We start from the raw sequence: 26,347 nt of genomic DNA, 5'->3' as shown, positions 1-26,347 counted from the left end.
GAACCACACCCATCCACCATTAGAATACCAAAAGCATTTCTGCACACTCCAGATTTCACCTCTAAACATTTTCAATATTCGTCTAAAGTACGGTTGGTAGCAATCACAAAGTTTTAGGAATTATGCTATCTCTTCCCAGGCTCAGACTGCCAGTCAGCACATTAGAGATCATTGTTGTCAGTCATTTCCAAACATGTTGGGAATCTGCAATTAGAAACATTAACAATGGGATTTCACAGATGTAGGTTACATGCTTTCAGAAAAGAAACGGCAGTTGCTGGCAGTGGGGAAATACTTAAGAACTACTTATCGCCTAATTAAACAAGGTGCTGTACTCTAAGTACTGAATGCTAAGCAGTGCTCTAGCATGTGCTCATCTTAACACTGAATTACTAAGGCTCCATCTGAGCATTTCTTAGCCAAGACTCCTTACATAAACAGATGGAGCAGTTCTGCTGTTTCCATGCTGACACATTCAGGCTGTAAAAGTACAGGATTAAGTTCAAATTTATCATAAAATCACTTTAGATAGGACATTGTAATCTTTGTATCCTTCTCAAGTATGACAAACAGAAAGACAAGACTGTCTGCATTGCATTTAAAATGGGCAAATAATAGGTGAAATGGTCGGTAAAAAACATTGATTTAACAGCTACAGAGTGCTGGCTGAGTCCAGAGTAGGACAGCCAGCCCCCAAGACCTTTATATTCCCTTGAAGAAGGGGATACTCCTCACTAGATGGATTTCCCAGAAACACATTAATGCATCATGTAACTTCCAATGGCACTGCAGACACCAAGGATCACCATACTAAAAGGGTAATTTTCTAGTTATGAGCTGAATATCAAAATCCATAAAGAAGTGATGAATGCAGATAGAGATGATGCTGTGATATTGCTGTGAGGAGTCACCTATGAGGGAAGACTGGCAAGTGGCAGAATATGCCAGATTTAGACTGGTTTTCTGTCTCTGAAGCAGCACAAATTGGTTGGAACAGAGTTCAGGAGTGGGGCCAAATTCGACTTGGCTTTTGAATGTAGTCTGGTGATAGATTTCAACACTAGGCATTAATTAATATTGCTGGAACATTTTAAGGGGAGACTACCCAGAACCCGAATAGGACATAAAGAGAAAAGGTCACTGACAAAGATGTCATAGCCAGTGCAAATACGCATCTGTTAATTCCTACTCATGGGACACGATTTCCCCAAATTGTAACTTGCATAGAATATCTCCCCTCAAAGACATTGAAGGGCTGCTTCTCTAAGAAAACCAGAATAAAACTTCAGAATACGATTCTCAGAGTCAGATCTTCACACATAAGCCAATCCTCTGAAGTTTAACTCCAGACCTCCTGTCAGAGATGTCTCAAATTCCTCTGTGGTTTCAGTTAACTTCTAACTGGAGAATGAGAATCCCTATTTTGAAACTGCTCCTAAGATTTCAAAACCTGGAGTGAAAACAAAATTGTTTGAATGTTCTTGTGAATGCACCAGAAGGAACATGCCTTGCTAGTTTGAGACACAAGACAGCCAAGTGCCCAGCTCCTGCAAGTGTAGTTTTCCCACTCTGAATTTGGCAGTGCTTGGTCCTAAATCCACAGCTCCACTATGTAAGAGACTCTCTCAAGTATGACCTTGTTAAAATTTAACTTTGTGAAGAAACAGAGTATTTAAATAAAATTAAATTCCATTTAAGTGTTCTGATCAGCTCTCTGCAGTTACACATTCTGGTACTCTCTCCCACTGGCAATCTATATTCACATCATCTGCTGCTTAAAGTGCAGATCAAAACCTTTCCTCAACCACGGACTTTCAGAAGTTTGTTCAACCTTTCCCCTAAAGCTAATTTTTTTTTTTTTTTTTAATGGAAGACTTAAATTATACTAAGCTACTGTTGGAAATATAATGAGAATGCTGGCAGCTGAAAGTCTAAATACCAAAATAAGACAATAGATCAGTCATTTTTATCAGGGCTTCTTTATACTTTCTTGAAATTATAGGTCTGTAAAGGTACCAGGTCTAATTGTCTTGTAAGCCACTGTCTTGCCTGCCTCTCTCCTAAACGCCATGACACAGAAATGAAGGCGCTCTCAACATTTCCTTTTGTTGCTTTCATGGGTGTGAAGGAAACAATTCAATCAATTTGTGAAGCACTTTTTCCTCATAGTATGACACTAGTATTATACTGAAATTCAGAAGTGGAAAAGAAAGGACACAGCATTCAGTGGACAGAGCGGAACAAAAAAATCACTAGTGCATAGAAGCAGACAAAGTGTAAATATGTTATTGCTATATGCATGAAGATGTTTATGTAGTTTAACCCATAACAGTATCGGATAAGCAGACCTATGTGAAAATTTAAATTCCACAGCATAGAATTCATTCCCACATTCTTAGACCTGGAGCAAACGTGAAGGTACTGTAAATTCTAAATTGCAAGTTCAGACTATGATTTTCCATTTTCAGTTACAGCCAAATTGTTGTTATCCGGCATAACGTACACCAGAAGAACCAGCCTATTTTGATACTCGGGCTTTTTCATTTGAATAAATTCTTTATGAATCTTTAGCGTTTACACCTGAAGATGTAATATATCATTCAAAACCTGGAAAACTTGTATGTTAAGTTAAACTAAGTGCTAAAACCTTACAGCAATATCTGGATTGTAGACTGATTTTGATCTCTCTGCTAACAGATTAAAACTGCTTACAGTCCTAGGTGGCACATGTAAATATCTAGCAGCATCTCCGTGGCACTTTCTTCTAGTTCTTTGTATTTATCTTACCTTTAATGCACCATGTTTTTCATTTGCTCCAACAATCAAAATTTCTGCCATATCCTCAGCATGCTCAGACCGCGCGTGGACAAACAAGGCTCTGCCAGCTTCTGATATATTCTTTAGCGCAACTAAAGACCCGTCGCGTTCCACCTTAAAGTCTGGGTTAGAAACTTCGAAGTTCAATTTGTTATTCCCCTTGCAGTCATCAAATTCCACTGGGGGAGGGGGGAGAAAAAAGAAAAAAGAAAAAACACAATTATAAGTATCCACTTCGGAACATAGACTTCAAACATTTTTATGTTACTGCCTTGTCTACAGATCTCAGGAAGAAATGTCTCCTGATCTAAAGGGAAAAACTTTCAAAGAAGCTTTGTATTTGTGTGACTATAATTCATAGACAAATCTTATGAATATGCACTGTCAGAAGGATGAAGAGATTTTGACCATGGTAATTGGGGAGGTAGGAGATAAACTAAACACTTTGGACATGAACATTCTGTGATTACTCAAATCAAATGCACACCTAGTTCTACAAATTGGGCAGTAGCAGTAGAGACCTTGTTATCCTCCTCATCAAAACCTGGGATGTCTAAAGGCTCTTCTGCTGGCAAAGTGGTCTGAGATATGCCGTAAATCCTTATGCTTGGAATGGGTTGTTTACAGAATATTCAGCTTTGTCTACTGCAAAAGCGCTACATAACAGAAAAATCAAACTGTAACATTTCTTACTAACTACCAGGATTGTGATATAGCGCACGAGCTGCACTATCAGTATAGCTAAGGATTATGAGAACTTTTAATTAAACAATAACTGCCAATAACCCTGTTTCACTTTATATGGAAGATCCTCTCTGTGGCTCCTTCCTCCTCACACTTCTCCCCTGCTCCTGCCCGAGTCCTCTCCACAGGCTGCAGCTTCCTTCAGGACATACCCACCTGCTCCTGTGTGGGGTCCTCCAGGAGCTGCAGGGAATCCCTGCTCTGGCGCCTGGAGCCCTTCCTCCTCCTCCTCCTCCACCCCTGGGGTTCACACTGCTCTCTGACACTTTTTCCCCTCACCCCCAGGTACCGTTTTGCCCCTTTCTTAAACAGGCTTCCACAGAGGCACCACCAGCATCGCTGACGGGCCCAGCCGTGCCCTGTGGCGGGGCAGCTGCGGAACCGGCTGGAACCGGCTGGAACCGGCTCTGTCCAGCACGGGGCAGCCCCGCCTGGCCTCACAGAGACCCTGCAGCCCCCGCTGCCAGCACCCGCACACCCCGTACATTGACAAAGCCATTAGGAGCCTCAAGTGGGATTTTAAAAGGACAAAGTTGTGATCCTGTGAATTTGTGCCTGACTATCCTCTTCCTGAGAACGGTCCAAACTCTATAGCCACCACAGTCTCTTGCATAAAAATTATCCCAGCAGCGGAAGGATCTGGTTCTGCACAAGTTTTAGGCTTGCTTACATATTTTTAACTAAAAGCTGCTCTCATTTCCTCTGCTTTACTTGAGGGCAAGAGAACTATCCTTGGATTCACAGTGGGATAACAAACCAGAATTTCATCAGCTCATTTGTCATTCCATTGAATTTTGCTGAAAGCAAGAAGGATTATAAATAAAAAAGAAACAAAAAGCTCTTTACCCTCAGATACTCCAATCCCTCCAGACAAACCTATCTTGGTCTGTCATGTCACAGACCCCTGCTTGCAAAGTCTTACACTGCAGTAGAAGCAGGGGGGAAAACCACAGAATTTGGGAGCAGTAGCAGTTTAAAACAATTTCACAGTGCTCAGACTGTGCTGGTGTCCATGCTGCTCTCCAAGGCCAAGAACACTCACAGAAAGGGTCTTGTGCTCACGGTAGGATTTTGATGGAAGGCTCTCTGTTAGCAAGGCCTCCCTGGCGTAAAACCACCCAATTTATGTTGGTGATATGACAGGCGTTTTAACAGATTCACTGCAATCTCCTAAAGCTATCAACCCACAAAAAAGACAACATTTTCCTGTCACCACAAATGTGGGAAGTTTAAATTCTCTATACTAATCACTGTATAGATTGCAGCCTTGCTGAATTATGAGTAGATTCTCTTTTAACTTACTCTTTTCCTCCCTTTAAAAAAAAAAAACAAAAACAAACCGACAAACAAAACAATGAAACAGGGTCTTAGGAAGGTACCTTGTTACATTGAATAAATACGTGCTTCTCATAGTCAAAAACTGCTAGTGATCTACTGTCTATTAATAGCTTATAACTGGAAAAATTTGGCATCACTCAGAAATTGTGTCAGGAGTAAAAAGTAAAAAAAAAGAGAAAAGCCTAACAAAACTATGATAAAGTAATCACTTAAAAACAAATGTCATAGTTCAGAGCTATAGCATCACCCACCCAGACACTACAGGTCACATTGAAAAAGAGGCCGCGCTGTGTTGTGCGTCAAGAGGGGATAAGCTGGCTGGGAGTAGACTTCTCCCACCTTGCTGCTCAGCATTCACAAACCTTGAGATTCCAGCATTGCTGCCATCTGTGTGCATTGCAGATATTCAAAGACCACATGCAGATTCGACACATGGAATCAGAAGTACTTCGAACTATATTCTGTATTCCCTTGGAGTTATGAATTTGACACTTTTAGACCTTTTATAGTTTGCTCATCTATTGACCTTGCTTTATGAAACCCTGCAACTTTTTCCAACAAGGGCAGAAGCAGAGTTGTTTGAAAGTGGGAAACTGTTTTCTTACCATATCTCATCCAAAAGCACTGATGCTTTCAATTCCCAATTCTACCACAGAAACAAGAGTATTTGACAAGGTTAATAGCAAGGAGAGGGAAAGAAAATGAAAAGGCTCTGAGAAATACTGATATGTAGGAGAGAAATTAGAAGTGGGTGGAAGCAGATGAAGTGATCATAAGGATACAGAACACTGAAGATTATTCGGACCAGGGGCCAACAGAGATGAAACTGAAGCCAATTGTTAAGACAGTTGAAGAGAACTATAGCCTTAGATAAAATCCCTAGTCTGTAGTTAGGGGCAAATGTGAACTTTATCAGAATGATGTCGTCTCCTGGACTGGGACGACCTGGGAACATTGCACAAGATTGCATTGCATTCCCAGTCATTCTCACGATGTCCCTCACTGGAAACATTTGCTTCCTTAAACTCATATGGCTTCTGGGGAAAAGCCAATGAAGATACCCAAAATTTACAGTACTTGAGCTGCCTATACCAGGCTCCAGTAGCAGCTACATAGCCTAAGGAGCTGACCCTGGCACTGACCACACTTTCCTGCCCCGCCAGGCACTCAGGAGAGATCTGAGGAGTTTCAGCTTCATCAGCTTACTCAGATTTCCCACCTGTGGCACTACATCTGTCTCTTAAACAAGCCTACACATTGCTGATGCTCTAAAAAAGCATAGCCCGTTAAATATAGGGCAAATAGGATTTTTAGTTCTTAGTCTCTGGTGAAGAAAACTTGCTCTGCACACAAAGCCCGTGTACAAATCTCTATGTAAAAACTATAAAGAGTGATTAATTACTCATGTCCTCCAAGTACTAACCAGTATAACAAGAAACTAGACAGGGTTTTGTGGATATCGGTGTGGGAAGGTTCAGACGGATACTGAAGAAATCTTTCCAGCTAACCATTAAAAGTGGGTACTGAGGACATGCTGAGTACGTACCACTGCAGTGTTTTAACACAAGGTTAATCAAATACCAGCTTAATCCAAAATCACTCAAGACCATTCTTAGTACCTGGATCCTGCTTCAAACCAAGAGGATGGACTAGGTGGCACCTTAAAGTCTTTTCCACACATAAAAGTTCTAGATTCAATTAATTTCCCTGTCCTTTCAGGTCTACATTAGGCCTATATATGTGGGGTTCATTCAAGAAAAGAAAAACTACAAAAATGCAGTGAACTAACCACTGTGTCTTACTACACAGCTTATTCATCCAGCTGAGTCCTCGCCACCGAACTCTCTCCTAAGACTGAAGGAAATTTGGGCATGGGACTGAACTTCTGAATATAAGATGAACAAGCACATGCAAGAAAACATAAAACAGCTCAGACTGTTCCACTGAGAAGCTGTCTAAATGATCAAAAGTGCCAGGTTTCAAGAAGGTACGGATGTGTCCTTTCAGGAATAAAACATTACAGAGTTCTTCCAATAAGGTCTTTTCAGATTAGTATTTAAACAATCCCCAGATACCAAAAAAATAAAAAAGTAGTTACCCAAATTATGTCAGTTAGGTGGATAGCGCATGCTCTAAGGAGTCTGCCAAGGTTCACGGAGAGAAGAGACCAAACCTCCTGGCAGTCTACCTAAAATGAAAAGGTGGTCTCCCAATATATAACACTTTGCTGCTTGGCAACCATGATGACGTATTATCCTCATGATGTATGATGATGATGTTCATGCATTTGTCACAGAGATGAGGTGTGAGGAAAGCCATGAGATGAATAACTGACATTATTCATACTACCCAGCTACATTATAACAGATCGGGCAAATGGCAGCCTGATGAGAGTAGCCACACACATTAAAACCTCTCATGTCCTCCTGTACACTCACTTTGTGTTAGAGCTTAAGGAGTTTAACTAGATTCTAAGCTCTTCAGAGCAAAGACCACTTGTTTGCTCTGTATCTGTACAGCACTTGCATCAAAATGATTCATGTTTGGTGCTCAAGCTGCTACAGAAGTGCAAAAAAATTAATAAGTAACTGTTCAGCTATAGCCCTAAACTAAAATTTTAGTAATGCTACACCAGACATGACTAGTGATTGTGTCTCATTGTCAAGAACTCAATGGGCAATTAAAACAATGATCTAATATTTATTTACATGAAGGCAGAGTTCTTCATTTATTGATGCATGTATGACTCTTTTGATGTTCCTAGTCATGCTCCAGCTGCCAAGTGAACATCTTTATTGCACTTAATATGCCATATGGTATGAGACAGGCTCCAAAACTCCACACAAGCAAAATGAAAATACTGCCAAGCATCTCCCAATGAAAAACAAAATGCATGTCACTCATCGCCCTCTGTTCATTTCTCAGCCTCCTATATTAGACTTTTACTCCTTTCTGTAAGAAAGCTCATTCACATGTGAATTGTACAGGATATTTTTGTCCACCGAGCAATATTCATTATTAGCAATGCCTGCATGCATCCCAAGGGTTTAATCGCTGACTTTGAGCTTATCATCATCAAAGCACTTGTTGGAAAAAGGATTCTTGTGCAAGATCTCAAGTCCATTACTGTAGCAATGGGAAACTGAACCTGCAATTGGAAGTATTATCCTCTATAGATCTTGGCAAGAAATCTCAAGTTCCTGGGATTCATCATTTCAGTGCATCCCATTCTCACTGTTACGATACGCCACATATGTGACGTTTCTACGCAACTGTGATATTTATGATAATGAACCACAGATGTTTTAAAGAATACTATTTTAAAACATTGAAAGGTTAGCAGTTGGATTTCTTGTAAACTATATAAAAAGAAAACAAGCTGAAATAGATTTCTTATATTCAAAAGCGTATATTAGGCTGATATATTCCTCTTCCAAAGTAATTTTTTCCAAGTTTATTTCTCAGAAGTTTAATTTGTTTTGAACAGAAATACAAAATCCATAATTTTCTCTCTGACAAAATCTCTACAGAGGTATTCTGAATAATTAAATATACATATTTATCTATAAACACACGAAAACTTACTCTGTATGTCTCTATGTATAGGTATTCATATTTTTACGTTAGCTAATGCTAGATAGCAACAAAATGGCTCCTCATTGAGGAAATTTCACATTGAAAATACACACCAAACACACACACGCAGACTTGCTTACTTCTTCAATGAAGGTTAGGATCATTTTTGCAAATACAACCTAGCTTTGTTCAAATCAGTGGGAATTACAGCATCAAGCAAATATTTTCCTGTGTATTTTTTTCTTATCCTTTTTAACAAGTAACTGTAGTTCATATTGAAACCACAAGTCAGAAGCTGTACCTATGAGAGGTCTAGACATGCAAGAAAAGTACATTACAGCTGCACAAAGGCAATTTAACTTTCCAGCCCAGCAGAGATCCCTCAGCTCTGCTAAAAAGTCCTCCCTGCTCAACGGTATTAGCAAAATACAGAAGTTAGACAGAAACTGGCAAAGCTGAGCTTCACTGACTACAAAGAAAGAAAAGTGATGGTTGAAGCAAACAGAAATGCTTCTGAGTGCTGCTGTTGTATATAAAAATTCAAAAGTACCATGACCTAACGAAGCTGTCATTAGCAATAAATATTGGCATTGACTGAAAACAGCAGGCAAGTAACGAAGGAGATGGTAACAGGCCACCACGTGACAGCGTTCGTTGCACTGCTGAATGCCTGACTCTGGTACAGGGTGTCACACAGCAGCCCAACACAAACTAATAGAAATGCAAAATGTTATGAGTCTTCAAGAGATGAATTATCCTGTCAATGTGGAGAGGATGAAATCTACCTGGACCCAACACATCTGGACAACCTAAATCCATCCAAGAACAAAAGAGGAAACTGTTACAACAGCAAATGACAAAGGCAGCTGAGAAACAAAAGAAATCCTGCTTTTCAGGCCAACAATATTGTCAATTAGAAGAAACAGCTTCTCTCCCTTCCTTTGAGATGCCTTCAAAATCATCTCTGGAACATGGGTTCTGGCAGGGAGCCCACAATGTGTTTATTTCTGCTGGTTTTCTGCAAGAGTACCTGAACAGCAGAAGGAAAAAGAATAGAAAGAGAACAATGCTGCCCCATGACACTTTGGGGGGCAGACTGAAGTCCAGACAAGACACTGTCAACAGTTAAGTCAGACAGGTTGTTCCTTAAGATATGAGGTTATCAGTATTTCATATCTAAATGTGCTCTAGAAATAATGGATTCATAGCTTAGAAAAGCTACAAACATGAATAACATCTTTCTTTACACAAAAAAATCTTATTGAACATTAAAGAAAATTAACAAAATTAATTTTATTAAAATCTTTTTTGAAGGTTTTTTAAAACAGTTTAATGCTAAATTCTAGCTCTGCAGCAGAATTGTTACAGAATGCTTTTTTTAAAAATCCAACAAGCAATAGTAGGTTATCTCCCACTGCATGTTTATGATTCTCTTGTATCCACATAATTTCTTCATGTGCCCCTGAAGTAAATTATAATGATGATTTATTTAGCATCCAGATAGTCAAAAACTGAGGAAACATGAGCAACAGTACAATGTTCAAACTATAACAAGAACCACTTAATACAAATACCCATCTATATTTTACTTCTTTGAAAGAATAAGTACTAAACAAGAGACTTTACCCTTCCACACACTTCTAATGGCTACAAAACCAAACTGATTACCTAAACTGGCACACATCCCCACGCAATTTGTGTGCGACGACCAGATTTGTGCATACCCCTGTTAAAATGCAAAAATCAGGCCAACAGTTCATCCAGCAGGCACGAGGGTGTACGTATCTGCCCTTCAGAGAATACCCTTTCCACAGTATAAATGGTACCTATTAATAGTCACAGGTTTTTTCTGTGCTGACAAAATGCATAGCAAGAATATATCAGAGATAGGAGACAAGCTTCCAATAGATCAAGACAGACAAAGCATTTCACCCAGAAAACCAGCTGCAGCCAATAAAAGCTGCAACATTTTCACTGGAAGAATCATGCTGGTCCCTCTCCTGCATTACCCGGCTACCACCAATAGTCATAGCAGGGCTGGAAAAATTGCTAACAGTTTGAAACTCTGTAGTGCAGTTCACCTGAGCCATAAGTGATACGAGCTGCCTTTGTGTAACGGGTATGATGTGTGATTCCAGAACGAGTGACTCCCTCCCCACTGAAGACCCACATCAGTGATGCTCTGCTCTGTCTCTCTCCTCGCCTTCTGCTATACCCAACACTGTACTCGGGCATCTCTTCACATCTCACCAAGCTCTCTGCCTCTCTTCTCCTAGCACATCACAACACTGCTTGGCTAGATGCGAGTATGGCATCAGGTACTCTGAGCTAGAGCTGAACACCCCTGCCCTAAAACCAGAAGCATCACAACTTGTATCAGCCCAGCACTGAAACAAAATGTATTAGCCCTGCAGCACCGGGGTTGCTCTTTGGGATTCCAGCGAGTATTTTCACAGAGCACTATGTGAGCAAAACAGCTCCATCAGCACCAAACTCAAGGACTCCTGCCTTTTTCAGCACAGATATGTCGCTGCTTCTTCTTGCCTTCTTCCACCGTGCTTCCTCTTTCCTTCCTCCTAGAAAGAAAGATCCCTCAATGGCATCTCGTGTTCTTCAGCAAGTTTATTCTACCAACAGGGCTCCATCAGCAGTCTCTGGCTGCTTGAAATTACAGGAAAATACAAACACTACAAACAAAACTTAAGGGATTCCCTCCTCCCCCCAGCAGAACTCACCAGCTCACACTACACAGTACCTTCACACATCCTTTTGCTGCCAGCTGCCTCATTTAGGGCAAAAATCTAATCAAGTGGAAGGAGTTGTAACACGTTGTTCTCAGCTGGAAGTTATCTTGACTTATTCATTACAATGTAGACACGTTATTGACTGATCTCCTGGGTCAGTGGCTGCGTTATAAGGCATGGTAATACTATAGCTTCTGCTCTAAGCCCTAGAGAAAAATTACTATTTCAACAAAAATATGATGTCAGTGAGTGTGTCTGAAGAAAAATATAAAAATCAAACTTTAGGTGTTATATCACAGTCATTGATCTTCTGAGCACAACACATAATTCAGTTTAAATGGAGCTGTTGTAGCTTTGTAAATGCAGAGGACACTTAAACTGGTAATACATTTGTGGAGCTACAGTCTCAAAGGAACTGTCACATCTGTGGAGGAATATGACATTTCACTAATAACACTGCATTGATTCTGAACAGTCCAAACGACCCCAAACCCAGAAGCAATATGTAGAAAAGACTCTTTTTAACTTTGTTAGTTTCAGTGAAAGGGTTTCCCATTGCAATGCAAATGATCGATATTATTCCATTTTAGCAGATTTACATAACATTTTGCCATGAATCCCAGGAGAACATAAGATGAAATTAACTTTAGATTCTTACAAAATCTTTACTGGCTGAGTCCAAGACACAAGCAGACGGAATCAGACATTCAAATGTATTCAATATGTTGTGGCTCTGCAAATTGCTGTGAGAAGTTTGTTGTTATAAAATTAATTGTGTCCTATAGTGGAGGAAGAGGAGACAGAAGTCTGAGTTTGTACAAGAAGTCCCAGTGGGATATCATGGATAATTTCCTTTGAATGCTGGCTGAATAAAGCATCAAGAGGCACTACTGGCCATGAATTTTCTTGGCTTCTGCACAAGCACACATCTGATCTTTGAGCAGTCACCCTAAGTGCTACCCAAACCAAATATCTTGATATATGTAATTTATTGAAAACTAATCAGTTGAGGTTGTATTCAGCAGAAGAAACACTGTCCCAGGAGATTTAACTATGTAAATAAATTGCTGCCAGCAGATGTCAAAAAGTAACAACAAGCAATCACTCACAGGAAATAACTACAGTGCAACCAGCACAGAAAGTACCTTATTTACGCCAGTATGTTTTTAAAACGTCCCCAAAGCCACAAAATTATTTAGTAAGGGTTTTCAGTTAACTAGACAATTTACCCACAGGTCATGGGGATTTTTTCCCTCAAGTTCACAATTAAAACTGTTTGTCTTCAAGGTCGGTTTGTTATAATTACAGTAATCTGTCATTTCTTAATGTGATCTGTCATAACTTCTTGTTTCCTTCTTTTTAATTTTTTTTCTTTTTTTTTTAACGGCACAAGCTTCCGTCAACGCTCAACTAAGACCAGTTTTCTACGAGTCTTAATTTAATTGAAATTATGATATACTATTAGATGAACAGAAGTTTCACTAAATTATGCACACATTTACGTTTGCCTGAAGTTTGGGCCATTAGTAAGAAAGCTTATTAAATGACAGAAATGAAATATCTGGCCTCACTGGAGGAATGGATGTTTTGTCCACTCCTTCAGAGGGAAGTACAAATAACTCAGCGATCTGAGGATGGAAGAAGAAATTACTATTCTAAAAAAATATCTTTTGTCCTACACCAAATCCATGGCAGCCACTCGCACCCTTATACACTTGCTTTTTTCAGAGATAGGAGAAAAAATATTGCTTGATATCTCTCTCTTGCTCTAGCAGTACATTGAGACAAGAAGTCAAAGTGCAGGAGCTTTTCATTAAATAAGCTATCAATACAAAGTGCTTTTTACACATTACCCACAGATACCGTGTGGAAGCAATATTGCCTCCATCTTCTCAGTCTTGGGCCTTGGTTTCACCTTCTGTGTGAAATTACAACTGATCTGTAATTCAACAGAGAGTTGAATAGACTTCTTCCTAACCTCAACACTCTGATAAGAAGCAAAACTATTGGTCAGGACATGCTAGGAAATGATAAAAAAACCAAATACATGGACATCTACATACAGCTGCCCTTCTTCTGGAATCATAATCATTACAAAAGTCTTTCCTGATGTACAATAATGTTTTCTTAAAAGGCATCCCCAGGAATAAAGCTTTCAGCTTGTGCCATGTGCAACTAATTTCCAAATAACACTCAGTGGTGGGAGTTTGTTTCAGAAATAGAGAATGACGCATCATTTACAATACATAAAAGGAAATGAGAGTGAGTAATAAATCCACTCTGTAATATTTTCCTTTCAAAATGGATACTGTAGGTTGCTGGCCTATTTTCCCAGCTGCTGAATGAGTAATGCCATGCCTGAAAATCTGCTCAAACCATTTATTCAGTGGATTGTTCAACTTTCCCAGTGAAAAACTGAAACAAAGTTCCTCCTGTTTCCAGGGGAAATCTTTTGCCTTCTCATCTTCTCCATCAATGAGCCTGACAGAGAAATAACAATTTCTCTTAGTGCTTTTTACAAAGTTCTCTCAAGTGAGTTCCCTCAACCTTTTTTTAAGAGTCAGAAAGTTGATTTTTTCAGACATATCCGATAAACACACAAACAACAGACCTACACACCTTTGCAGTCCTCAGTCTAAAGACTGTTTTTTTGAAATACAGCCCTTGGACAGAGGTTATTAAAAGCTTCTCAGAATGCCTTCAAAAATCTAAATCGCATTTAAATTTGCAAAATTAGTTGGTAGTTAAGCTTTTGTTTTACTCAAGTATCAAGCCAATTCCAACACACAGATCATTCTATAAACCATGGAAAATCAACTGCTTAATTGCAGCCCGCTAAAGTACAAAACTTCTGAGATTAATGAAGAAAGCCACCTCTCCAAACTCTGCTAGGTTTTAAACTTGCTCAACTTATCGTCATCTCTTTCAAGCAATATCAGCGCTTGACTAACAGTTACAGAACCAAATAACCTTGGTTTAAATTTTGACTCTCACACTAAGATCAGACAAGTAGCACTGCTGAGAACAATGTAATTAAAATTGCACCATGTAATCTTGCTCTGCACAGTCATTCCCAGAACAGTTTCTATTCACATCAAACACAGGCTTTTATACTTTAAAGAAAGACGGGCTTTGGCATCTTCCACAAAAGAACTGACCTGAGGGAAAGTATATTCTGTCAGTCAGGATCATTTATAAGCAACCTGAAATTTGTTTACATAGATAAACCAAGGAAAGAACATCAGGCTACTGAAGTTTCTGCCTCTTTTTAATAACTAAGAAACAATGAAAAAACCAAAACAGGTAACATGTACAGCCCAATAGCGATTATTTGATGAGCCAGGTGACACTGCTGTTCACATTTGCATTGCTACACATGCTCACATTTAAACAAGTAGCATTGCATATGAAGCAAATGACAATGAAAAGTTGTGTCAATTATTTAACACAATCTTTGTTTCAAATATACACTACGGCTGGTAGTGCCATTTGGCTGCTTGCTGGTTTCCAAAGGTGGAGATCCACTTTCATTTAGCATTGTGTACATGACGCTACCAGCTTATAGTTTGCATCAATGCAACCAAAAGCTGAGGCTGAGATCAATGCAGCGTTTGATTCCAAGCCTTTTTGTCAGCTTCAGGAATATAGATCAGGCCAATAACTGACAGTTTCAGCAGAAAGCTGTGACCAATGAATAGAATTTTTCCTTATGTTACACTCCATAGTCAACAAAAGCTATCTGAGCCAACATCCCAGATACAAACACCCACAACGGGGACGGTGTGTAGAAAAAAGCATTACACGAAAAATGAAAACAGAACATCTCCAGTGTGGAGATTAAGGACACCAGAATACCCCTAGTGAACAATATTTCTTTAAAGTAATACAGTTTTATATTATTTCTTATATTTCTTGTTAGTATCATTTATTTTCAGATGGTGATCACACTGGAGACAGATCGGACAAGATGCTGGCCTACCACACAGTAATTACAATACTGACTTGGCAATCAATATATAACCAAGTACTCTCTTAGGTTAATAAATTACAGTTATTCCTAAAACTACTGGAATTCTGCGTACCATCGTAGTTGCCAACACAACAAAATCTGCTGGTCGTTCAGTAGCAGATCTATATCCACTCATTTCATTTATTTTTAAAAATCTAATATTTACTTTCATTTTTCCAAGTCAAATAGATGAAAAAGCATGACTTCTCATCTTCCCCTCTCTTTCCTCAGTCTTGGTACAGGTACCATTAATTGCAACTGCTCTGATGACTAGCGATACAGATTTCCTGCACTGTCACCTGACTTTGCAGTATCAGAATGCAGAAACCTTAGCATATCTGTTTGAATTACTGTCTCTTTTCTTTCACATTAGAATAACTATAATGATTACAATGCTTATGAAGTTTAAAGGGATAAGATAATAATCAGCCATTCTTTACTTTGCTTCTGGTTATAAACCCATTAAAAAAACCAGCACTAAATCTGTGCATTTTTCCAGCTCATGTCCCCTTCCAAAGCATTAGTCTCTTGTGACAAATAAAGCACCATCCTTCTGTACGCCGATATACCTCATTTGTGTTGCACTTTGCTAATGGTTACAATCACGACAAACTGAGAATTAATTTGGTAAATGTGATTTGCCAAAAGTTTTCAAGTGACACAATGTTATGTATTTATACCCATGGCTGCTTAGCAACTTCGTAGTAGTTCTATCCAGGAATTGATGCGTAAATAAGGAATCGTGCTTATACCAGAGGGCGCATATGGGACATTTATAGATTTAGGAGCAGAAAGGTTATCAGAATTCATCACCTAGCAACAAATATAATATCATCAGCTCCCCTGTCTAGCAAACATCTAGCAAGGAATATATTATAAACTCCACTGACTCGTGAGTTAACTTGGTAGTTTGAAGTTTAAATGAACTCTACAGCTAATTAAACCTATCTCAGTGCTTCTGTAGGCTGTATGTTTGCATTTTAGCACATGCTTTATTCTGGAATAAACAGTTGCCATTGACTCATCAACAGATGGGTCACATTCAAAAGCTGACAGATTCCAAGGAAATGAGAATACAGAAATGCCATATACTTTCTTACGGTTCCCAAGAAAACGAGAATGGTTACATAATGCATGTAAATACAACGCACGGAAGCAATTCTGAGAACACGCTGAGAGCCCTGCAGACTCCGAGAATACGATCAAACTGTAGTGTCAACATGGTTTCCACAATGCAACTTTGGTGATGATTCCAGTACAAAAGACTGGTTTTACAACTCCACACTTGTCTTAAACATTTCAAAGTGATGGATGTAATTATTCACTAGAATCATTTAACAATAGACTAGAACTTGCATCAATGAATATTAACTAAAAATAAAATTAGTTTTCAAGTACCAAAGGCTTTGTGTATTCAGCCTGCTAGACAACTTTCTTTCATTCCCTCCCTCCCCTTCTCTCTCCCCTCGCTGTTTTGCATAAATACTCTATTATTATAAACTCCCGCTGTCTTGAAACTGATGAGACATATTATTGTATAGGCAATGCCTGCTATTGTATTTCAATGTAGAGTGATATAGGTGCAGTGTTACCATCATACTTTAAAGTTGTTCATCTCATATTATTTTAGGAATGCAACTCTTAATCATCACCTCGGAGACCTTTGTTTTGAAAACCTCTTTATTAACATTTCCTTCCAAAGCTGAAGGCTAAACAAAACCAGACTGCATTACAACTCTGATAGATGTCCATTAACATTTTCAAGTTCTGCCAGAGACAAGTCTAGAATGAGTATATTCTTCACCATGGAAGCTTTCACAGAAGACTAAATTACAGACAGAGGAAGCTGGATCCTCAACTGGCATAAACAACACGGCCCTGCTATCCATTTCCTACATACAAAACAGTTACCTTACATATATCCCAATCCCAATGTATGAGAACACTTCCTTGCAGAAGGAATCAGAGTCCAGCAGCCCTGGCTTACTGAAATTTGGTTACCTGACCAATCATGACAAGCAATCAAGGAATAAAATATAAACTCTCTACATTCACCCACATCTTTGCCTGTCTTTGCAGACCAAGCCTTTACACTGTTCGCGTACTCAGTCTCTAGGCTACCCCGCATGGCTCACATCCTGATAACACGTGACTGCACAAGCACCAAGGATGAACGTGCTCAGCTCTTCAAGGAAGTGTTTCTCTTAGTGATTTACAGTTTACATGCTGCCTTCCATCAGCTTTTCTGCTGATGCTATCTTTCTATAGAAGGCTCCTATACAGTAACTGACAATAAATTATACTGCTCAACTTAGTTACCTTTCCAGGGTTGTTTCCCAATTCTACATTTCTCCTCCGGCTTTCCAAAACACCAGGGGAGTAAACATTATTTTACTACTGCATTCACTTGCTCTTCCAGAAGGAGACTCTGCATTTCTCTCTCTTTTTCTTTTAAAGTATTTAGAATACCTTCCTTTATAGCTGTGGAAAATAAACCAACTTTTATCCTGATTTAACATATTGGGAGTTCCAGGTTCTGTAACTGTAAATTGCTCAGTTGATGTCACACAACCAGTCAGTTCCAGAGCCAGTGCAAGAACCCAGGCTGGCTCTCTCCACTGCAGGGACCTGCCAATTGGCCATAGGTCTGTAGGGCACTACGCATATATAATGGTCTGAATCGGCACACTAGGTGAAGTTGCACGCACCCCAGAAGAACAGCAGGCATTTTGACACAAGCATCAATGCTTGCTTGGGAAGAAATCCAGAACTGCAAGGATAGTTGATCGGCGCTTGTAAAATAGGCTCAAAGTTAACTATCACCTGAAAGCACCATTTGACAATAAATAGTGTTACAAAGACTGTCACTCTCAGAAACAGCAAAGCTTTTTGTAGGCAGAAGCATGTTAAATTTATTTCATTGTCTCCTTATACAGAAGCCGACAGTTTTTTATTTGCACTGGAATAGGTTTTGGCTACTAGTATTGAAAATTCATTTATTCAAAATGCATACTACGACCTACAGAAATCAGGCACAGCCACAGAAACTACCTGAGAAAGTTCACCTCAAGGGCAAGCACATATATAAAGTGTTGAAAATGTTAGACAGGGATGCTCAAATTAGTAGTTAGGATTAAAAAGGATAAGTAAAATTCAGTAGTACCAACATGAGCATCCGAATGTTGAATACAGACAGTAACTAGACACTAATATTTAGAAACTCAACTTAGCGCATTTAATTGTTATTAAGAATGGAATTAAATGCACCAAAGAAGCTTCAAATACCATAGCTCTATTCCCATTCCCAGCTAGGCATTATGTATAGAACATGGACCAGCCTTTTAACGGGCCGAGACCCAGTTCTTCTCCAGTTAGTGCAAATGGTAAAACACGAAATAACACCAGTAGGAAAAATCAAGAACCGGTGATTAGATTCTGTAACGTTATACAGCATTATGGTTAAGAGACAAATAGAAAAGGAATTCACATATTCAAAAGGAAAGTGTTACTGTTCATTTGAGTGAATTCTTTAATTCCTAGGCCATAGGACAGATGGAGATTTCATTAATGGTGAGAGTGTTTGATTCTATGCGACAGAAAAACTGCATCCAAAATGAGTGCTCCTATTGCTGAGTTCCCGGAGAAAGATAACACTAGCACTATACTTTTCGTAAAAGCAAATTTTTTTTTTTTTTTTTTTTTTTAAATTCTGCCTCCACCAGTTATTCCAAACATGATTTTTCACTCTAGGTCAAACAAAATAATCTCTTAATATTAAGAAGACTTCTATGTTTAATTTAATCAAGGGGAAAAAATCCCACAGAAAAGAAACCCCAGATTTTCAAATTCAAAAGAATTTCTGGGCCAAAAACCAATTGTTCTTACAGGTCCATAAGGTGCATTATGAGGCGTTACCCCAATAAACTAATGTGTAATACTGTTTCTGATGTAACTCAATTAGAATTTCAGTATTTTTAAATAAACAATGAGATTAAATAGATTTATGAAAAATACAAAGGCATCGGTGCCCCATTAAAAAAACACCACCTTCCAACCAGTAAAACTATTTAGTGTTCTTTATCTTGTTTGAAGTACTGTGTGAGGCAAACCAGATAAACAATTTTTCTATTACTTTTTTTACACAGACCCAATATCCATTCTATGTGGAAACAAATATTGGTGCTGTGTAAATTAATTTCTTGCTTATTAAAATATCACCACATTTCCAAAGGCACAGAAGGGAATTAGGGATTTCTCTTTTCAGATTTTACCTCCTTACCTCCTCCATAAATCTTAAAACTTTGTACATAATTAAAGACTGATGCAGTGTATAATTTATCATTATATATATCAGTTAACATTTCTCATTAAGGCTACAGATTTTGCAATTGCAGCTGCTGCGTGGCAGATAAGGTCTTTTTTAATGCAGCCCCCATGAAACAACCTACGTTATGATTCGTATTGTTTTGTTTGTGGTTTGTTGGGGTTTTTTTTCCATGGCAGATATGTACATTTCTGCTATTCCTTTAAGAAAGCATTTATCTGAGAAGCAGGAGTTCAAATGCAGCATTTTAAGAAAGCCCAAAAGAAGACACTTCTTAGCAAACATCAGAGCAGAGCAAATAATTCAGAATAATCATTTATTTATTGGATTTGCCATTTATTTTTCTATTCACCATAGATTGCTAAATTCTTATATGTAAATTATTCATGAACTTCTGCCAACGCTTCTTCCATTTAAATTACTATGAAAATGTAGTTGCAATTATTCAGATTTCAACATTGGCTCTGTCAGTTTTTTGGAGCACTGGTTCTGTTCCATGATTGGTTGCAACTTGCCAATTTGGAATACGTTTCAAGCATTACACTTGAGTACACAGTTCAAAATTTACTTTGTCAGGTCTATACTTGCAATTTGTGCTCTGAATATAATGTTTTCTGACATTTCCATACTGACAAAAGCTCTAGTGTAGACACAGCTATATCTTGCTTCAATGGATGTTTCAGTGGCATTATTTCAGTTATTTTCAGTGCCAAAGCCATTACCAAAATACATAAGACAGACAGAAGAGTTCTTTGACTTTAACTGCCGCTGTGTTTTCTACTATTTATAAAGGTGCTGTCTGTGCCTGTGTCAGTAGGGCTCTTGCTAACAATCCCAGCTGATTGCTGCTCAAGCTGTCCTTAAACTGTATACCCAGCACTTAAGGGGGTAACACAACAGATCACATCCCAAGAGTCCAAAAGATCACATCCCAAAAGTCCATGGCAAGTAACAGTCCTTCTGAACAGCAGGATCAGACCCTGGGTCATCAGTTGATTCCCTCCATGCAGGAGGGAGTACTCTGCTGTACAGAGCTGTTAATCACTTTAGGTAAAGCATCCTGGCATCCCGCCAGGCCACCCCCGGCCAGAAGTCCCTGTTCTTCTCCAGCACCTGGAGCTCATGCACGTGCACAGCAGAAGCCCTCACTACTGCCCCTACAAATCTCTGACAAAAAAGAGGTGGTGAAACTTAAGGACAGAGACAGTTCAGTACCAAAGCAAAAACAGAGTTCCCCCAATGTAAGGCGAGTCCAAGGGGTTCCTGTTCTTCAGTTCCCTTATTGTGTTTTGTTTCTGGGTTTTCTCCCAAGTGTTTCACTGCACCTGCTTCAAACTCAAGTGGAAGGGTGAACGTAAAAAGTTTTTCACTTCAGTATTAGCATTACTGAAGATCATCACATTTTCATCTCAAAAATCTCTAAAGCTACCTGTAAATCTACATTTGCACCTTTATTATTGAAATATTGTTTTGTACACGGTGTATCTCATGCACATTGTCGACAGTTAAATGACCTGACTACCATGTGGTTAAACACAGATCAGAAGGAGGAACAGGCAGAAAAAACACAGAGCTACAGAAAATATTGCAAGTTGCAAAACAGTAATTCACCATTCTTTCAAACTTTCAACAGTTTACTTTTTCCTGTCACTTTTTCAGAAGATGTGTCTTCGAAGAGAAAGATTATAATTGAATCTCCCAGGGTTAGCAGTAATGCATTTTACATTAGGGAGCCTGATCTTGCTTCACAAGGTTGAACAGTGTTTGCAAGCCAGTAAAGCCACACCGCTTACTGTAATACATTCCTCTTTCCTCAAAACGGTAAGCTCCAGCAGTGATGGAGAAGGCACTCAATTGAAAAGATCCAAATAAGAAAGTATCGTCATGTGAAATAAGGATAGATTACGTACTATATTCAGATTGCTTATTTCAGGAGTGAAGTTTACATAAGAAATGCACCTTTATAATGGTACAGACAGAAAACAGTCAAAGCAATAGTAATACAATCTAAAATTAAATCTAATGTAATCTAAAAAGTCAACCTAAAGTTACATTAGTAATTGTAACTGGGATTTATAAACAAAGCATTTTTTTTAAGAGGATGTATTTTGTATAAGTTTTTCTTTGAAGTCCCTGGGCAGCACATCAAAGAAGGGAATATAGCATGCTTATTCTCTAGGGATGATTCTTAAAAAATCATCCTGCCGCAGAACAGGGACCCATAAAAACTGTATTGGGGACACATTTTGTCACTCCTCTCAGCAGAACAAATGTGCGTAGGCAGGTTCTGTCTATTACCTTCAATGAAGGTTTGATCAAATCGCAGCTGTCTGATAATTACCTTTTGGTACAAAGAACAGCACACATGCTACCGAGCTGGGGAATTAGTCATCTCTCTTCAAAAACACACACAGGAACACGGTATGTCGCTCAGAGAATTACCCAGTGAGCCATCTTACTGGGACCATTTGGAGTAGGTGTAGATTCTCAAATCACTGCCTCCTGATTTTTAGTGAAAAGACAGCTTCAGCCATAACATATGAAGGCAAAATGGAGGACGAAATGTGCATTTCATTCAACTTCTTTCAGCAGCACCAAGCTTTCTTTTTTATTTTCAAACAAGTATTTCAACAGTACTTGAAGGATCAACCTGAATGCTTTTGCAGCCCAGATACTAGACAGAGGAGCAGAAGGAAATAAGTTAAATTAAAAAAAGAAGTCTAGATGGTGCACTGCAAAATTTTGTGCAAGCCACTGATGCTGCAGAAAATTGATTTTCCCACAGGTTCTGCAGCTTTGCACTGCCTTTTGAAGTACAGAAGCTAGCTATATTTTGCTACGTATTTTTCCCTGAACTAGAGCCCATAACGGTTTTATATTTTGCTGAACATTTTCTAGCTGATTAATGTTATGTTTACCAAACTATAAATATAGGATGATGCCTCCTTGAAGAAGTAATTTTTCTCCTCTATTTTTGTAAATTGTTTTTGCTGTGTGTTTTTAAATAAATGGTGTAAACATAAAACTAAAAATAGATCCCTATATTGCATTTTATATATAAATTTTCTTTTTATTAATGAGCAGTATCAAAATAGCTGTAACCATCCTATGTACAAACATGACTTGCATATTAACCATATAACATGCGCTGAAGTTTAAAAAGACATTAACTAGTTATTCAATAAAAGAGAAAATTATTGCGTCATTTAACCAGATGACATTATAAGAGGTTTTTTAAGTAGAGTCTGAAGTTTAGCTTCTCCATGTCTTTCCTAGGAAACCTTTTCTTTGCTGTCGTAAACACAGCCTGGATTTTTTGTTTACTTGTTTGCTTCGGAGGGGAGATTCGGGACATATGGTTCTTTGTTTGGCTTTATCTGTTAACCTGAATATTTCAGCTTTTACTTCCTCACACGAAGAAGATACTAATTCTTGCCTGCTGTAAGTTCTTTTGTACCCACTGACAGAACTGATAAACAGACTTGAGCTCAGATCCATACTGTCAAAGGGATTTCTGCACTGGTCTCAGAAGGTTTTGATTAGCTTGTAATTAGAAGATATTCTGTTGAATTGATATGTAACAGTACTAACATACCAGTCTTCACAGAAATATTCTTCCTTCTCACCTTTCTTCATTTTCACAATTATGTATCAGTAGTGCCCAGCGGTGCTGGAGAAAATGGAGAGCCTTTCAGTGCCAGGTGTGAGACACACATACAGTAGATGACATTTCCGCCTTGGCCACAACATCGTACAGATTCTTCAGAGCTTTGTGAAGCAGCGGAAATGCCATTCTTCAAACTTAGACTACATCATCCCAGCGTAAAGAAATGTCTTTGCTAATGATTTTACTGATTCAAACCAGGGCTTCTTTCCAAAACTTGTTACGTAACTGATTTCTCGTATCTCATTTTGACATTTTTTACATAGCTCGGTACTTTTCCCCTGTGCTAAGCATTCCGTATTTTGTGTAGTGTACAGATTATAAACAATACTAAAATTAATTTCTATCTCATGCATTCAGCTTCACCCTGACTTAATCATTCTGCTGTGTGTTTACTTAGATAAATGCCTGACAATGTTATTGACACTTCAAAGAAAATAAGCCATTTTCTTTATGCACGTACATCAGCACTGCTCGCATTCACTCCCCAAAAAAAAAAAAAAGCAGAGAGGGATAAGATCAAAAATAATCCTGGCTTAATCCAAATTCCATTTCCCCAAATTTGCAAGCATTGTATTGCGAATCTTTCACTAAATTATACTGTTCTGTCCTCCAAACAGCAAGGAGCCATGAGCAACACACTGATTAGTCAGGCCCTGTTCTGAATGGCATTAAAATGATTTGTTTTTCTCACATCTCTCAACTATCATTTGAGAGCGCTGTTCATTTTAGTCCTAGAATAAACTCCATTCCAAATACACTGATGACTCCTGACACTTATTGAGGAAAACAAATTATTTCCATCAGAAATAAAGAATCTAGCAAGTTAATAGAAAATAATACTTTTTTCACTAAATGAATTGATTTTCCTGCATCAACACGTTTAGATCTTGCATTTGGACTCAACATGATAAAGAAAACATTCATGTTTCTGCAAAACTAATAAGGCAATGCTTCCCTACCTGCCTTACCTAAAGCTCTGTAATATAATTGAAAGAAACCTAAAATAAAATCCAAGAATTTTATTTTCTTTCAATATTAAACTAAAAACATTTTACAGATGCATGTTATGTTTACTTTGAAAATTCAGAATAAAAGAGTGTTTTGTTTCCCTCTTTTTTGATTGCACAGCTTCATTTCAATCTCCTCTTCACTCCAATTAATTTCAACAAGCTCTTTGGGGTCCTAGATATAGCTTTCATAATCTTATCCAATACTGATGTTATTCAGAATCTGGTAAATATGCAAACAAAATGTTTTGTCATTAGAACCATTAAATATTTTGCTATGTTTACAGTAATGTTTCTATGTCAACATTTTTCCATTATTATTTCACAGCTTTTAATTTTTGTCCAGATCTAAAAGAAATTAGTTTGTTGTTGTTTTGGGGTTTTTTTGTTTTTTTACAAAATGTGCAAATTTCTATCGGACAAAGATTTTTTCAAGACCAGATTCAGTTTGTATTATGGCTTCTTAAAGCACTGCAAGTCTATTTCACAGGGTGAAATATGAAGAATAAGCACTGATGCGTGCAGAAAAAGTGACAAAAATGAATGTCACACAACAAAGCAGTTTCTTAGCCTTTAAATCTGACATTCATAATAGCACCGACAACATTATAAAAGCTAACTTCATAATACAACTTAGGTTGACATCTTAGGTAAAGAAAACAAATGGTTATTTTGCTAATGCTGAGGTATAGACGTACATTCTTCTGGCCATTAACAAATCTATTCACTAAATAGTACAACTGTTGGATTCCCCAGAAAAATGAGGGGCACTTCAGCTGTGTCCATTTAAGTATTTGATGTGATACTAAAGGCATTAGTAATAAAACTGGGGAAACTCAAAATCAGAGTTTATCACATTTGGTTTAACGCGACCCGATCTACGGCATTATGTATTACACTTTCTGCAATGTTACAGGGAGTATTATATGAACTGGTGAAAGTAAGATCCCAGGAACTGTACACCCAGGTTCGCAAGAACGTCTGTAAAGATGTTAGATCCAGGTTTAACATCTGACCTTTCATGCAGAGACTACAGGGAAGCTATCTCATTCCAGAATTTCAATATCACCTCACTAGTTCTGGGGGCCCTGATTATGGCATCAGAGGTGAAATTCTCTCAGATTAACCCAGTGAATTAGTGAAACTGGGATTTCTCCCTCATTATTGCAGCTTGCTTATTCAAAACAAGTGGCTGCTATCAAAGCAGTTGCAGTCCTACCTCCAGTAAGCATATTTCTCCCATTAACAGGTGCTTAAAATTATACATAAATACTTCCTTCACATGAAGGAACTCCATTTCATTTGGTGTTTGCTTAAAAATGCTTTGTGATTTAAAGATGAAAAATTGATACAAATACAGAGTTGTCATCAGCCATCCCAACTTGACAATACATCCCACCTACGTTGTGCATTTGATTGCAGCAAGGCTTTGCATAACATCAGGATCTGCATCTATGGAGAACACTCAAGGAATACGTTATTAATATGTGCTTTTCAGGTCAGATTCTGCTCACTTTATTTAGGCGAGTAGTCCTTTTGAAAAGACCTTGTCAATATTAAGAGTATGATTTTGAACTACGCTTTTATAAAAGTTTATTGGAAATTGTAGGTTGAACTCCCATTGGTGGAACATTAAGCAGAGTTTTAAAGTAATGTGTAAACCACATAACCAATTATGAACATCATTAATCACAAGAAGTTTCTGAAACATTTTTCCATCTTCCTGTGTTGGGATCACTTTGAAACCTCTTCTGCATAAATATTCAGATGTACAATTTTTAAAGCTATCTTACACTAGTTACTCTGTGTTCTGCCATTAGTTGTCTCATATAATTTTGCAGAAAAAATATTCAATAGAGATGATGCCAAACATGGAGCATTTCTGCAAATATCTCCTTTATAATAAATATTAACAATGTAGGCTCCACTTGAAACTTTTCCCCATGGTTATTAAATATTTAATGAATTTTGAGTGAAGAGTTTGTGATGTGCCCATGAATCTGTGGTCAGAAAGACTGGCAGTCACATCTTTCTTGTCTAGTTCTCCATGACTCTAACCCAGTGACCACTGTCTGAATGCATGAATATGAGTCACGTTACGTGCTCTGATTACCAATTGCA

The 26,347-nt window shown here is 38.2% G+C and overlaps 1 protein-coding gene across 1 annotated transcript in view; it reads right to left on the bottom strand.

The window, feature by feature from the left end:
- The window catches only part of CDH13 (cadherin 13), a 531,145-nt gene that overhangs the window by 354,494 nt on the left and 150,304 nt on the right, over window positions 1-26,347 (bottom strand). Inside the window, exon 3 of the mRNA XM_009332307.1 lies at window positions 2,788-2,996. Within this exon, the coding sequence (XP_009330582.1) occupies window positions 2,788-2,996 (209 nt within the window). The remainder of the gene's footprint in view (window positions 1-2,787; window positions 2,997-26,347) is intronic.

This window comes from Pygoscelis adeliae, unplaced genomic scaffold (assembly GCF_000699105.1).
Source record: "Pygoscelis adeliae isolate BGI_AS28 unplaced genomic scaffold, ASM69910v1 Scaffold18, whole genome shotgun sequence".
NCBI classification, from domain to species: domain Eukaryota; kingdom Metazoa; phylum Chordata; class Aves; order Sphenisciformes; family Spheniscidae; genus Pygoscelis; species Pygoscelis adeliae.
The sequence above is the reverse complement of the archived record's forward strand: the minus strand, read 5'-3'. Positions and strand labels throughout refer to the sequence as shown.